At 41.0% G+C, this 16,598-nt stretch overlaps 1 protein-coding gene across 1 annotated transcript in view; it reads left to right on the top strand.

Moving 5' to 3' along the window:
• The window catches only part of SH3RF3 (SH3 domain containing ring finger 3), a 264,830-nt gene that overhangs the window by 136,983 nt on the left and 111,249 nt on the right, over window positions 1–16,598 (top strand). The window contains exon 6 of the mRNA XM_036755796.1: window positions 15,272–15,442. Coding sequence (XP_036611691.1) covers window positions 15,272–15,442 — 171 coding nt within the window. The remainder of the gene's footprint in view (window positions 1–15,271; window positions 15,443–16,598) is intronic.

The raw sequence follows: 16,598 nt of genomic DNA, 5'->3' as shown, positions 1-16,598 counted from the left end.
TGATAGATTTAGAAGTAGAAGGGGTGGTAGAGGCCATCTAGTCTAATCCTCCTCATTTTAAGGCTCAAATTGAGAGGCCTCATCATGGCCACATCATTAGCAAGTCACAAAGGTGGAATTTAGACTTAGATCCTCTGACATCAGAGCCAGTATTCTTTCCGCTTTACCATTACACCTCTCACTAGTTTTAGTATCCACAAGGAAGTGTTTGTGCTATGTGTTCCATTAAATTTAATGAAGCATTTCCCAAGCCAATATGGTGGCAAAACACCATTGGACTTAAAGCATGTTCATGGAACCAATAAATACTGGTTTAGAGTTTGTGAGGATATGCAATAAAGGAGAGTTGGGGAAATTTTAGAGCAAAATAAAGGATATCAATACTATTTTCATGTTGAAAAATAATTAATATAGTTAATAGGCAAGTCACATTATGATAACGTTATGATTATATGTTTTAGAATGCAAAGGTAAGTAGCAGCAGCAGCAATAGTATAAGAGTATTCTCACTTTATAGATGAAGAGAGATTTCAGTGATTTGCTGGTAAGTGGCAGAACCAGACATCCATAAATTGTAGACTGAATTAGAAGCAGGGGTGTGCTGGAGCCAGCTCAGACCAGCTTATGAGAGTCGATTACTAGGTTTTCAGTATGAGAGTTTACACCCTGAAAATTGGCAAAGACCAAAATCAGGGCTTGATTTTTTTTTTAATCATTATCTGTACTTAAGAAAGGGATAGAGAAAATGTTCATAAATGCAGATTAAAATTAAAAGTGGATGAGTGTTTTCAGAGAGCCAGTTGTTAAACACTTACCAGCACACAACTTATTAGAAGGGACCTTCACAGTCAACCAATCCAATCCCCTCATTATACAAAGGAAGAAACTAAAGGCCCTAAAGGTACATGACTTACTCAAAGTCACACAGATGGTGAACGGCAGAGCTAGCATGCTTTCTCCTATCTTCATTCAAGCTGGTTAATACCAATGTCAAAATCAACAGCTCCAGTGTCATGCACCTACAAACTTTCAGATTGACATAAATCAGGAGTTCTTAACCTGGAAGCTATGAATTTGGCTTTTTTTACATTTTGATGACCATATTTTAATATAATTGGTTTCCTATGTAATCCTATTTTAGTCCTTTAAAAACATTATTCTGAGAAGAGGTCTATAGACTTTACCAAATTGCCAGAGGGGTCTATGACATGAAAAAAAAGATTAAGAACCCCTGATGTAGATGCATCAATTGAAACACTTTTGATAGGGTTGTTCAATAAGCTCTGTACTCACCTGACTATATAATAAGGCAGTTCACATTTCTTTATCCCGATTACTAGGATATCATAAGAGCTTTTGGAATTCCCTTGATTGACAAGTCTAATGACTTTATCAAAAATGAAAATTAAGTTAGTCTGGAGGATCTTTTTCATAATAAGTCTGGACTGGTTCCTACAGTGGTTATCACTGTTTGTCTTTCTAAAAATCACAAACCAACCATCTAATAGTGGGTTCCATAATATCTCTATATCTGTCTCACTGTTCATGGTTTTCATAAGCTGCCATTTTCCAGATTTTGGAAATCGATCTATATGTCAGTCTTCATTGACTTCCTCAACCTCCATTATTTCCATTTCCGTTATACTTCAGCCACTCACAGAAATGCCTTATTGGATTTTTATGACTAGGTCAGTTAAGGCTAGCTAACCTTGCTGTGACCCCAACCATTCCTTTTCCAAAATCCTCAACTTTCAAATTCCCTTCTCTGAGCATAATTTCCTAACCTTCCATTTGTACCTCTCTACTCTTCTTGAACCTAAATCTTTATGCTGATCATGAACTCTAATATCTTCATCTTTTTTTGTGTGAGGCAATTAGGGTTAAGTGACTTGCCCAGGGTTGCACACCTAGTAAGTGTCAAGTGTCTGGTCTGAGGTCAGATTTGAATTCAGGTCCTCAGGACTCCTGGGCCCTACCCACTGTGCCACCTAGCTGCCTCCTCTAGTGTCTTCATCTTGTTATATCCCAACCCTTCCTTCTGTCATGGAAACTAGGAGCAGGAGTGACAGATGAAGTCTGGATTTATCTAAATGCTTTATTGCACCTATATAAAAAAGCTATGGGAATAAGCTTACTGCACATTTATATCTGGCATTCACCTCCCCTCTGGATAACTCACAGTATCTCATATTCTGTAATCCCTATCCCACTCTTCTCCCAAGCCAATGATGTTTTTAGGCATCACCTTTGTCTTACCTGTCCCCAAGTATCCCTTCTATGTCAACCCCAGATGCCTTTTCTGTCATTTCTCTTGTTATAATATCACTGGTATGTCTTAGCATGATCCTAGATATACTTTGTCCAACTAGGGTCAATCAGAAAGCATTTATTAAGCACTTATTATGTACCAGGAACTGTTTTAAATATTGGGGGAAGGTAAAAAACAGTCATTGCTCTCAAGGGGCTGTAACAGTAAGGCAACAAATAACATTGTAGATGATAATTGTCAAAATGCCTATGTAGTTCTGTAGTGCAAAGTGTACAAGACTCTCCACATAGAAGGTAGAAGAAGTAGAGTATTTATTCAGACACCAGAGAACCCTATCTCACAAGCCATTTATCCAGTCAGTCCACTTCATCATAACAGCAAGGAACCTAAAACATTCAATATCACAACATAGAGCCTTTCCATCCCAAAACCTCTTTGATCCCCTGCTGGGGGATCTCACAGTACAGTTAAATCAGCCTGTTCAGTTCTTCAATTCTAACAATCATAACGGTGGCCATTAGCAGCCATGACATATCTCTCTCTCTCTCTCTCTCTCTCTCTCTCTCTCTCTCTCTCTCTCTCTCTCTCAGCATTTCCTGTGATGTAACTTCCTTTTCCTGTCAGGAAGCACCTCACACCACTTATGTCTTAGGCTTCCTGTGACTTAAGCAGGTCACATGGCCTACTAATGGATGAGAAAGATCTTTACATCCAAACTGCTACTACAGGAGCTTACAAGGAAACAGCATAAATAATTACATCAGAGATATCTACAGAGCATATGAGGGTTAACTGAAATGAGAAGGCATAAGCAACCGGGGGAATCAGGAAAGGCCTCTTGAAGAAGGCGAGATTCACGCTAAGTCTTGGAGGAGGCTAAGAGATCAAAGTGAGGGAGCAAAGCATTTGATGAAAGACAGCCAATGCAAATAGAGTGTTGTGTTTAAGTAACTGCAAGTTATCTGTATCTTGATCATAGAATGTATAAAAGGGGAGTAAGACATAAGAAGGCTGGAAAGTTAGCAAGGGACCTGATTGTGAAGAGCTTTAAATGCCAAACAGAGGAAGTTATACTTGATCCTGGTGATAATAGGAAGCCACTGGGGCCCTTGAGCCTGAAAGGGTCAGACCTACCACTTTAGAAAAATGATCTTGGCAGCTGGATGGAAGAAGAATTGGATTGGAGAGAGTTGAATCAGTGGTTAAAGTTAGAAAGTTATTGCAGCATGCCAGGCAAGAGATGATGAGGGCCTAATCTAAGGCTGTGGCTAAAGGAGTGAAGAGGACTTAAAATTTTTGTGAAAGTAGGAAAAACGAGATTTGTTGATGGATTATGTATATGGAATGAATGAGATGAAGAGTTAAGAATGCCACTGAAGTTGGCAGGCCTGTGTGACTCAAGATGATGGTGACTTCATAACCGGTGGGGAGGTTTGGAATAGAGGAGAATTAAGGGAAAGAGCGTGTGTTCTGATAAAGACATGCTGGGTTTCAGCTGACTGTGGGGTTCTTCCTTTTTCTGTAGTTCTTTCATGTGCTTTTATGTTGGTGATTCAGTTCATGATCCAGTTATCTTGATTTAGTCTCTGCTGATTCTACATTGGCAAATTCTGTATCTCAGCTACAATGATGAAGGATCCTCATTTTCTCCTTTCCATCTTGTCTTCCTATACCCTTGAAGTAGCATGTTTACAATAATAAATTCTTAATATAAAGTCAGTGGGGGCAGCTTCACGGTGCATTAATTAGAACAGCAGGCCTGAAGTCAAGAAGACTCATCTTCCCAAATTTAAATCTGGCCTCAGACACTTACTAGTTGTGTGAACCTGGGCAAGTCATTTAACCCTGTTTCCATTAGCTTCCTCATCTGTAAAATGAGCTCGAAAAGGAAATGGCAAACCACTCCAGTATCTTTGCTAAGAAAACCCCAAATGGGGTCACAAAGAGTCAGACACAACCAAAACAATTGAACGACAACAACAAAACCAATACAGTTATTGTCAATATTGAGGGGCTTTGACTTTTTCATCTTGGAAGATTAGAACAGACCAACCTCTGCTGCTTACCCCAATGTTATCCTTTAGCTAACCATATGAGAATATTTTCTGTTCTGTCAAACTCTCAGCATTGTGCTGGCTTCATTTTAAAATACGATTTAAAATTAGTCGTTTCAATCATGCAGTGCCCTCCATGCTTGAATTCCTTCTCCGTAAATAGTTCCCACCATGATAATCCCCACCCCTGAGTTACTTCTGCCATTCACTTTCTCTTTTCTTACTCCCAAGACATGAAGTATACTACTGCAGGAAATGATGAAGCCCCAGTGACTAGGTCTACTACAGATTCATTTTGTCTAAGCTCAGATGGGCATTCACTGACACCTAGCAATCTTTCTATTCTTCTGTGATTGAATCCCTATCATATTCCCCACAGCAGCTGTTCCAAATATTATCTCTCCTCAAATCCTCAACTTCACCCCCACGCCTCACTCAGCAGATGGACCAGCCTCCTATTTTACTGAGAAGTTTGAGTTCATCAATCAGGAACTTCTACCACACCTCAAAGCCTCTCTGTCTTCCCCCATTCTCTCCTTCCCTCCAGTCTCATATGGATCCTTGGTCTTATTCTTCCAGGACCTTGGTCTTTCATTCATCCCCTCTCTCTTATCTTCATTTAACATGGTCAAGTCTTTCTGGTCCTGAAAATACCTTCCTGGATTATGTTACCCACCACTCTCCCCTCCTCTCAGCCAGACTATGTTCTCTCTTTGATTTTGCATAGCCAGCCTGGGCCACCTCCTTAATATGGAAGTTCTGGGGGACCCAGTCAATCAGAGGGAGAGACCAAAAGAGCAGTAGAGTGTTTCCAGTTTGTGAAGCCCATGGGTGGAATAAGTTTCCAGGATGAAGAGGTTTCTTGGCATCATAGAGAAAAATTGATACCACAGTCTGGAAATGATAGATCTTGTTTGAATTTCATGTATCTTATTTGAACATAGTTGTTTGCGTGTTGTCTCCCCCATTAGAATTCGATCTTCTTGAGGGGAAAGATCACCTTTTGCCTTTCTTTATATACCCATCACCTTCAGACAGTGTCTAGTATAAAGTAGGCTTTAATAAATTCTCGTTGACTAAGTGGTTGTCTTCCAAAATGTCTAAACACTGTTTAGTTTCTTTTGTTGGTTTATCTTCCCCCTCCTACTTTCAAGGGGTAAAGGGCCCCTAAGGCTCTGACTTCTGCCCCTTCTCTTCTTTTTCAAAGCTCTGTTCTTGGTAATCTCATATTCCCCCATGATTTGTCCCAACCAGGAGCAGATGATTTCTAAATCGATATATTCAATTCAACAGGCATTTATTAAATACCTACTCTATGCCAGGCATTATGCTAAACACAAGAAATACAAGAATGAAAATGGAACAAGAATACTAGGAGGGACGAGCATGTGCACAGAAAAATGAATACAAAATCGTTACTGTGCAGAAGAAACCCCAGCAACTGAGCGAATCCATGAAGGCCCCTTGTAGAAGGTGGTTCTAAAAGGCAGAGATAAGTAGGAAGATTATTGTAGAACAAGAGGCCATTTTGGCCTGAAGGTAGTTTGCATGAACAGGAATCAAGAACAGTCAGCCTCAAAAGATAAATTGGAGTCACATTGTGAAAAGCTTTAAAAGCCAGAGGGGATCCTATTTTATCCTAGAGACAACAGGGAGCCTCTAAAGCTTCTTGAGAAAGGAAATGTCATGATCAGTGCTTTAAGAATAGCAACTTGGCAGCTATATTGAACACAGATTGGAGAAAGGAGAGACTATATACAAGGAAAACAGTAAGGAGAGCTTTGTAGTAGATGAAAGGTGTTGAGGGATTGAATGAGGGTGGTTGTGGTGTGAGTGGAGAAAAGGGAATGTTGTGAAAATAAAATCAGCAAAATTTGGCAATTGATTGGTTATGGATTTCCTCCACCCTTTTGAAATTGTTGCTGTGGTAATGGTGAGTATAAAGTGTCAAGTGTGACTCCTAGGTTTTCATCCTTGGATAGCTGGAGGAATAATGGACAGAAATGAGGAAGTGAGGAGGAGCTGTGGATTCAGGGGAAGAAATAAGGAGTTTCTGTTTGGACATGTTGAGTTTTGAGATGCCTATGGAGCATCAAGATGGAGATGTCCAGGAGGAAGTTAGAGATGCAGGACTGAAGCTCAGGAGAGAGATAGGGCCTGGATATGTATTTTTGGTAGTTATCTACACAGAGATGATCATTGAACCTATAGGAACTAATGAAATCAGAAAGTGATTATAAAGAGAAGGCCTAAAACAGAGATTTAGGGTGCATCTATGCATAGGGAGTCAAATATGGAGGACAATCTTTCAAAGGAAACTAAGAAATAATTAGATAGGTCCAAAGAAAGCCAGGAGAAAGCATTGTCATGAAAAAACCAGGAGCGAAAGGGAATAATTAACAGTACCAATTACTACAGAGAGATAAGAAGGATGATGATTGAAAGGAACCCATTGTATTTAATAATGAATATATTTAGCAATATTTTGCATTTGCAGATAAGTGGTGGGGATAGAAACCATATTGCAAGGTGCTGAGAAGTGAGTGGGAGGTGAGAAAGTAGAAGCAATGAACGTAGGCAGCTTTTTCTAAGACCGGCTGTGAAATGGTGATAAGATGCAGAGGATATCTTGAGGGAATGGTAAGGTCAAGATGAAAGCTTTTGAAGGCTGAGGGAGATCTGGGCACATTTGTAGGGATCAGAGAAAGAGCCACTGGATATGGAGAGATTGAAAATTAAAGAATTAGAGGGGGGAATTGAAGGGGGAAATTTCCTTGATTAAAACAAAGGGATTCAGACGAAGGGCAGAATTATGGAGGTTGGCATTGGCAAGAATATTTCCTTGTAAGACCCTGGAGCAAAAGTGGAGAGAAAAAAGAATGTTGAAGTGATTTGAAGTGTAGGATTTAGGAGGAGAGGAGAGTTTAGAATGGATAGCCTTAGTTATCTTTTAGAAGAATACAAAAGGGGAATTCTCTGCCACCGAGTGGTAGAGAGGAGGATGATGCAGCAGGGACCACATAGCAATATCAGTCTGTTATCATATCCGAAATTGAAAAGTTGCAAAAGAAAACATAGTAATCTAGTGACATCCTTGGATCTTGGTGCCGTTTGATACCTTATGAGAATCACACAAATTGGGCAGAGGATGTGGCATGGAACTTTTGTCTGCTCATTGGTAGATTTTGTTATTTCTTCTCAAATAGAATATGCATGTGTGTATATTTTAAAGAAAAGAAGAATTTTAAAATTAATAACAAAGATTTTTATGAAGAGAAAGGCTTTTTTAATCTCAGCATGGTTCAGTTGGAAAGAGCCCTGGCTTTGGAGTCAGAGGACCTGGGTTCAAATCTCACTTTTGATGTTTTCTATCTTTGTGATCTTTGTGTCAATCACTTAGTCTCTCTTGGCTTCGATTCACTTTTCTATAATATGAAGAGGTTGGCCTAGACGGCTTCTGTAATCCCTTTCAGTTCTAGATCTGTTTTCCAATGAATATAAAGAATCTACATTTTCATTTCTTAAATGAAATGTGATTCGCCATTTCCTTCTCCAGTTCATTTTACAGATGAGGAAGCTGAGGCAGACAGGGTTAAGTGACTTTCCCAGGGACACACAGCTAGTAAGTGTCTGAGGCCGGATTTGAACTCAGGAAGATGAGTCTTCCTGACTTTAGGCCCAGCACTCACTCCACTGTGTCACCTACATGCCCTGATGTCAGTGGCATGGTCAGATAAGAAATTCATAAAAGATTGAGAAAACATGAACTAACTACCCAATGTTAATGAACTTAATTTTTTCTTACAAAGAATTTTCCCTTAGGAGCATAAAATTTTATAACTATTAATCATACTTGATTACCAGGCAAGCTGACTTTTATGATTTCATTCTCTTTTTTTCTCTTTTTAAAAAAAGTGACTAACACCCTGCTTTATTTTTGAATTTTGGGTGTGAGTTTGATGGCTGTGAAAGTGAGATGCTTAGAGCCCTGACTAAGCATCGTGTGGGCAGTTGCTTTTTCTACATTCTTCACAGAGTTCTCCCGAGGAGACCTGGGACAGCTGGCCCTCCCAGATATCATTTCAGGTTTTACGTTCTCCTGTTTGGACAGCTAGCTGTTTGACTAATATAGTCAGTGGACATAAGGCACAAGATGCTCCCACACTGGGAAAGGAAGGGGAATAAGACAATGGGGCTCATTTGGCAATAGCTTGTTCAATTACCATTTGCTACCCCCGTTCTCTCATTTTCCTGTTCTGCTCCAGCTGTTTTATGGTATCAGTGACATAAGTTGAGAGGTGGAGGTAGGGGGGAGGAGTGATCCTGGCAGCAGCTGGGAGTCATCCTTGAAATCAATGGAGTAGCCTGTGCTGCACAATCTGGGTAGAGAATGCATGGGATTGTCCTAAGTTACTAGAAGCATCTTGACTTCCTCAACTTGAACCAAAAAAGAGACCACCACTCTTTCCCCTTCCCTTTAGAATGTAAGCTCTTTGGGAATAGTATTAAATCATCCACTGTATTTATTCCCCCAATGCCTAGCATATTGTTGTTGTCGTTCAGTTGTTTTAGTCACGTTTGACTCTTTGTGACCCCGTTTGGGGTTTTCTCGGCACAGATACTGGAGTGGTTTGCCATTTCCTTCTCCAGCTCATTTTACAGAGGAGGAAAGGAGGCATATAAAGTTAAGTCACTTGCGTAGGGTCACATAGCTAGTAAATGTCCGAAATCAGATTTGAACTTGTGTCTTCTTGACTCACGGCCCAGCACTGTACCCACTGTACCACCTAGCTGCCTCCAAAGTGTACGGGCTGTGTGAACCCTGGGTAGCCAGACAGTCATGGCATGACCCTAAGGGACACGTGACCAATCTGTGGGTGGGATGATAGGTTCTATTCTATCTTCTCAATAGCCAACTGTGGGCTTGTCTTCAACACAACTCTATGACCCTACTCGCTCATCAGTCAGTATTCCGCACTCTGCCTTCTCCCTGTTGCTTCACTAGGCTCTGCTACTCCCTAGTTGCTGCAGGTACCTGATTGTGCAGACAAAACTTATCACTCAATCTCTTAATGTCATTGCACCCTACCCCACAGATGACATCGTGTCTGTAGTAGGTGCCTTTCAGTGGCACTCTCACACAGTAGCTAGTAAGAGCCCTTTGATTTTCAGAGGCACAAAATGAGTTGCACAAGATGAGCAGGTATGTACAAGCTTTGATCTGCATCACAAATCTCTGCCTTTCCTCCCAAAATCTCCCTCCTTTCCAACTTTCCTATCCAGGGACGTCACCACCATTCTTCTAGTCACCCAGGCCCAAAACCTTGGCATCATCCTCAACTTCTCATTCCCACCCCACACAGCAAATCGGTTGCCAAATCTTGTTACCATGCCAGATGCCCCCTTCTCTCTACTCACAAAGCTACCATCTTAGTTCAATCCCTCATCGCATCTCACCTGGACTATTGCAATAACCTCCTAATTGGTTCCCTGCTTCAGATCTCCACCTAATCCAATCCATCCTCCAGACAGCTACCAAAGTGACTTTCCTGAAGTGTTACTCTCCTATTTAATACACTCCATAGGCTCCCTATTGATTCTAGGATCTGTTGATTCTAAGATCACATATTGTTTTATCATTATCTCATCCTTTTTAAATTTTATTTTTGTGTAAATTTTAAATTTGATATAACTACTACTACAGTTGTATCTTCTGCCACTTGTAAGTAGGTAATTACATACCTATAGGGCAACTAGGTGGCACAGCGGATAGAGCACTAGGCCTAGAGTCCAGAAGACTCGAGTTCAAATGTGACCTTATATACGTACCAGCTGTGTGACCCTAAGCAAGTCACTTAACCCTGTTTGCCTCAGTTTCCTCAAATGTAAAATGAGCTGAAGGAAAGTATCTTTGCAAAAAAAAATGGAGTCACAAAGAGCCAGACATAACTGTACAACAATAATTGTACAACTGTTTGCGGAATGTGTACTCAAAGGTCTTTTATGCATCAGAATATTCAATTTAAAAGTTTCAAGACCACTTCTTTGTGCCATCCTGTCCCTTCCCTTGGCCTCTGCTGTTTCTTGATCTTTACCCCTCTAAAGCACCGTCTCTTAAATCAGGGGACTGGATGCTTTCTGTATGTGGCCTTGGACGAGTCAGCTCTCTGGGTCTGTTTCCTCATTTGTAAAATGTTGGGGGTTGGACGAGGTGGCCTCAGTCTCCGATCCTACAATTCCTTCCATAGTCGTATTTCCTCTTTCACCCTGACTTTCCTCTACCCTTCTCAGTGTATCTGCTTCTTGGGATAGTTTCTCCAGTGGTCTTTGCTTTTCTTCCCATTCTTCCTGTGGGCCTGCTTCCATTTGTTTCCATTTCACTTTTCTCTCTCTGTGAATTTATCACGTTTCATTATTTCATTTATGTGGATTATAGAGTGAGGAATTAAGTCACTGGAATGAGGCTCCCTGCTAGTTAGGGAGAGTGGGAGAGTGTGGGAGAAAAAAAAGAAATTGTAAAGAAAGTTGGTTTTAGGAAACCTGGGAGAACTTGTAGGAACTGAGTGAAGTCAGCAGAACCGGAAGAACAATTTATAGAGTAACCCCATGGACAGACTTAAGAACTCTGATCATTGCAACTCTAGAGGGTTGATGAATCGTGCCACTCACCAACTGACCGAGGCGTTACTCAAATAGCAGAATATCACACCACATTTTCGATATAGTCTATGTGGGAATTTGTTTTGCTTGATTGTGCATATTTGTTAGAAAAGTTTTGTTTTTCCTTTTTTTCCACTTGATGGGGAAGAAGAGGAGAGGGCAAGAAAACTCCTTCCTCCTAATAAATACATACATTTTTGTTGTTGAGTCATTTCAGTCACGTTCAACTCTTTCTGACCCCGTCTGGGGTTTTCTTGGCACAGATACAGGAGCAGTTTGCCATTTCCTTCTCCAGCTCATTTTATAGATGCTCAGCATCTGTAAACTGAGGCAAACAGGGTGAAATGACTTGCCCAGGGTCATATAGTAGGTGTCTGAGGCTGGATTTGAACTCATGAAGATGAGTCTTCCTCACTCCATGCACAGTCCTCCATGCATTGCACCACCTAGCTGCCCAATACATACATACACAAAGTTAAAAACAAAGCAGTCAGGAAGGGAGATCTAGTAGGGGCTATCAGGAAAGGTTTCATGCAGAAGATGGGACCTTAACTACAATTTAAGGGAAACTAGGCACTCTGTGAGTCAGAAGTAAGGAAGGGGGGGCAGCTAGGTGGTGCAGTGAGTAGAGCACAGGCCCTGGAGTCAGGAGGACCTGAGTTCAAATCCACATGACATGTGTACTAGCTGTGTGACCTTGGGCAAGTCATTTAACCCCAATTGCCCTGCCAAAAAAAAAAGTAAGGAAGGAATGCATCCCAAGCATATCCAAGAGCTAAATTTTATCTTGGGCCATATATTTTCCAGCAGAGAGGGACTTGGGGCTGCTCCTCCTCTATGCTCTATGGGCATTCCCCTTGATAGGGAACCATTTAGGTGCCATTTGGTCAGAATTCCCCCAGTAGGCCTTGGATATCACAGGAGGACACAGCTGCAGAAGAAACCACACATTTTGTGGATAGGGGTGATAGTTTCAGCTGGGGAGCTGAATAGGAGAAAAGAATACAAACCTTGCATAAGACATTAGAACCAGTAAAAATATCCTGCTTAGAGAGGATACCATTTTCTTTCCACCTTGAAACTTATGTGGTAACAAGTTTAGAAAAGACTTCTCAAGTGAAGGAAAACTTACTAGAAAAGTAAAAACAGAAACTTGAGGGGTGGGAGACACTCTGCATATGATTTCAATGAAACCAAAGACTTTTCTCATTAAAGTGTTTTATGATCTGCAGCACACATGTACATGACACCATACGGGCTAGCTGTGAATAAGGCTTAGGGCTCGTGCCAGGGTTCTGATCAAACAAAAGAAACCCTTTGAGGGTGACTCTTGGGTACCAGAGCAGGAGGGCCCGGATCCTGTGTCCCTTTCATCTGAAAATGTTTACCAAACTCACCAACAGCATCTCCCCATATGGAAACTAAGGAAGGAGGAGGCTTTCCAGTATTTGTGGCAGGGCCCGAGTCAGACAGCCGATCAATAGCCTGGAACCCTCAGCAATATTTTTTTCTTCTACTAGCCACAGCTCATAAATGTAAAGACATCCCTTTCTGTGTATGACTACTTACTTTTGTTGTTCAACACGGTATGGTACAGATAAGATAATTATTGGCCTAAGTGAAGCCAGTGGTACCATATGCCGTCTTGACCCAACCATTATATTCCAGCAGACCAATAGGGCTGGATAGCCACTGAACAAGGCGCTATCAAGTCAAGAGGTTTTATTTTAACTTGCTTAGGGATGTATAGAGCCTCTTGTTTTCTGTCAGGCAGTTAATGAGACCTCCTTTTTGCTACCTTATTATGCAAACTGAACAAAGACCATACACAATGGTTTCTCCCATCTGGTGAATAATGCAATATAATTATTTAATTAGGGCCTCGTACCACGTGCGCAAGAAAAATGGAGCCAAGCACATCAACCTAAGCACACCCCAAGGAACCGTTACCCAACACTCGGTATTCTGCTCATTACTTCTGTTTATTTACTGTCCACAGAATCAAAAAAATTTTCCTGACATCATAAAGAGGCAGAATGAGGCAAACTTAAGCAGGATTTATTCTTCAATTATATTTCCTTGAAAGCAGAAATAAAAAAACTGTGTATCATTTTTATTGGTTTATAAGCCTCCAGTCATGGCAGGGACCTTCTCTCTCTGCCCTCCTCCTCTGTATATTCTTTGTCTCAGCTCAGCAGTGTGTCTGGGGCCCCTCCTCTTTGCCATAGGAAACTCTCCCCATTTTAAGGTCACACTGGCTTTTGTTATGTAAATTCTGTTTTCATATGGCTTTTCTATTTCTAGTCATCCTTCGGTATTGCCAGCAAACAGCGCTCAAAATTGAACAGACATGAAAAGGGAATCCGGATACCTTGGATTTATTTTTCCTCACCTGGGGATAGCAGCAGAAATTTGAATATTTATGCTCATGAAGAACTGGATGGAAATTTTTTGATAATAGCTTTACTTATTCTCCCCAAAGCAGAAAAGTCATTCTTAATTTGGAATGTTTATCTTTCCATTTCCTTCACTGTTTAAAAAGATTTGTCATTATTTCATCATACGGGGTATGTCCCTAAAGGAAAGGGACGAGAAGAAGTGAGAGAGAGGAGAGAGAGAGAGTGGGAGGAAGGAAAGGAGAGAGAGAGAGAGAGAGAGAGAGAGAGAGAGAGAGAGAGAGAGAGAGAGAATCAAACCTGTAACTGACTGTAGGAAGAAAGTGTTTTTAGTATGTAGGATTAGGAATTTTGAAATATGGGAAAATTTTCTGTTTACTTTTTTTAATACAAGAAATCTACCGAGATCTACTGTGTTATTGCTCCCTCCTGATACACTGATAGAAACACATTAGCTTGTCAAAGAGGACTGCTTCTCTTGCTTAGTGAACATTATTCCTTGCCCTTGCTTTCTTCATCCCTAAAACAGAAGCATAATCATATCAGTGCTCTCTACCCTACGTGGTTGTCCTGTGGATCAAATCAAATAATGTACGTTAAGTTCTTCGTAAACCTTGAACCGCTATAACAGTATCGGCTATTGTCATGAGCTTTATTGTCATCAGGGATAGAGACTAAACTTGTGATTTCATCAGTTCCATTTGGCCCTCCTGGGTGAGGTAACTCCCTCCACTAATGCAGTTCTCTGCAACTAGTGGTCTTAGTTGCTTAGAATACTAAGAGCTGAGTGAGTTGGCTGGAGTTAGGGGCCAGGCTTCTCGACTTCGAGGCCAGCTCTCTATCCACTATAACCCTCTGGCTTTCACCATCATTCTTCTTATACTCTGCTTGTCACTATCACTATCATTGTCGTCCGGACTCCCCCGAGGAGACGTCATTCTCTAAGCATAAGGAAAGTGTTTGGAGAGGAGGGATACGGACTCTTTCAGGGCCCTAGGGAGCCTGAAACTATCATGTCAGCTCAGTTTATGAATGAAGTAATAATCTGTTAGTCCATTTCTCCCAAAGGCCTCACTGGTATCCTAAAGTGACCTGTACATGAGGGGAAGACATAATGGTCTGTACTCCAGTGACTTTTATCCCAAGCTTTTTCCTGAGTTTTTTTGGACACTTTTCCCATGTTTCATAGGCAGATGCAATTGAGTCATGTTTTATTAAACAATTTGAGATCTCCCCAATCAAAACTCCTATGGTGGTATAGGGTAAGATGGGTAAAGCAAGCCCTCGCCTAAACTAAACTTGGGAAATCATTGGTAGGTGATATAGCAGCCAGAGTGTCGGACTTGGAACCAGGAAAGCCTGGGTTCAAATCCTGCCTCAGATACTTAATGGCCGTATGACCCTGGGCCAGTCCCTTTCATGTTCTAGTTCCAATATCATCTATCTCACAGGGTAGTTGGGAGATCAAATGAGATTATATATGAAAAGTACTTTATATGCCTTAAACCACAATATATGTGTGAGCTATTACTATTATTAGTTCTTTGGTTCATACCTGGCCTCCACCCCGCCCCCCAAAAAAGATGTCATATTTCAAGAATATTTTCAGATGAGGGTGGCTAGGTGGCACAGTGGATAGCGCACTGGTCTTGGAGTCAGGAGGACCTGGGTTCAAATCCAGCCTCAGACACGTCTCAGCTGTGTGACCCTGGGCTAGTCACTTAATCCTGATTGCCAAATAATAATAGTAATAATAATATATTCAGATGGTAAGATGGTTCACTGAAGGTCATCCCATGAGTATTGGGCATAAGTTAAGTCCAGTAGCCTTATTCTTCTCTCTTTAATCAAACATCTTGACTCACCCTTTGTTGTGTGGCTTCCTTCCACAGATACCTAGCACTTTATGCATACAAACCCCAGAAGAATGATGAGCTGGAGCTGCGCAAGGGGGAGATGTACCGAGTCATTGAGAAATGTCAAGATGGCTGGTTCAAGGGAACATCCCTGAGAACTGGGATCTCTGGAGTCTTCCCAGGAAACTACGTGACTCCTGTGTCCAGGTGAGGGGAAGCGAGCAAGTAGTCATGTTTGTTGAATTACAGCAATCCCCTCCAAACTTCTCTTCAAGGCCAAAAATATAATGGAAAAAGCAAGATTATACCATACTATTTAACCTTGGGAAGAATGGTCACATTTTTTAAGGGGAATCAACAGAGCTTTTTCACTTGCACATTTTAGCTAATATCAGACTACATTTCCCTTCTACATCTGAGAATATACTGAAGAAGCCTTCCATGCTTGCCTTCCTAACTTTGTTTTGGCATGAAAGCACGTTAGAGGAATGCACCTAGGAAAATGCCTAGTTTTAATACAATCCACAACTCTGACAACCCAGACTCTGCAACTGAGAGAATGCTTGTAGTACCAGTCCATTTGTCTTTCCAAGCTGTTTGCATGAGGGTGGGGAAAGAAGAGGGGGCTCATGGTTAATCAGAAAGAACACTGACTCTGGAATCAGGGGGAATAGGTTTAAATCCTACCTCTTGTAATTATAACCTTGGGTAAAGCATATCTTTCTGGGCCTCAGTTTTATCTTCTGTGAAATGGGGGCAGGGCCTGGCTAGATAGTTTTAAGGTCCCTTCTAGTTCTAGACAGAATTCGATGAGCTACCTTCCTAATTATATTTTACTTAGTATCCGATGAGTTAACTTAAAGGGAGTTGACCCAGCTGAGCTTCAAGGTCACTTCCACCTGTGAAATTCTCCTAACTAGCTCAGAGACAGTAGCTAATAACAGGAAAAGAGTGTTAACTCATTTTGCATTAAAAATCCACAACAGGTAAAAATACAAGGATACTCTGACTTCGTGAAACAAATTGATTGCACAAAAGCAGGGTATTTGGTGAAACATTAGAGATCCATTGGCATGATGCTATAAATCATTGGCCAAATTGTGTCCCTGTACGGCTACATGGAATTATCGAGAGATTTTGATGTATTAATTATGATCTTTTTAAATATGTGAGGTCTGACCGCACCCAAAAGCAAATAAACCCGAAGCAGAGTCAAGAGTAAACTTTGCATGTTTTCTGCTTTGGGCATCTGCTACGTACTAGGCACAAGAGGATACCTTAGGCCTAAGGTCATTAAGTTTCCAATGTCACTAAGGAGACATTTCACTTCATTTATTTAGTCATTCATTCATTCATTAATATA

The sequence above is a fragment of the Trichosurus vulpecula genome, chromosome 4, assembly GCF_011100635.1.
Source record: "Trichosurus vulpecula isolate mTriVul1 chromosome 4, mTriVul1.pri, whole genome shotgun sequence".
Taxonomy (NCBI): domain Eukaryota; kingdom Metazoa; phylum Chordata; class Mammalia; order Diprotodontia; family Phalangeridae; genus Trichosurus; species Trichosurus vulpecula.
The sequence above is the reverse complement of the archived record's forward strand: the minus strand, read 5'-3'. Positions and strand labels throughout refer to the sequence as shown.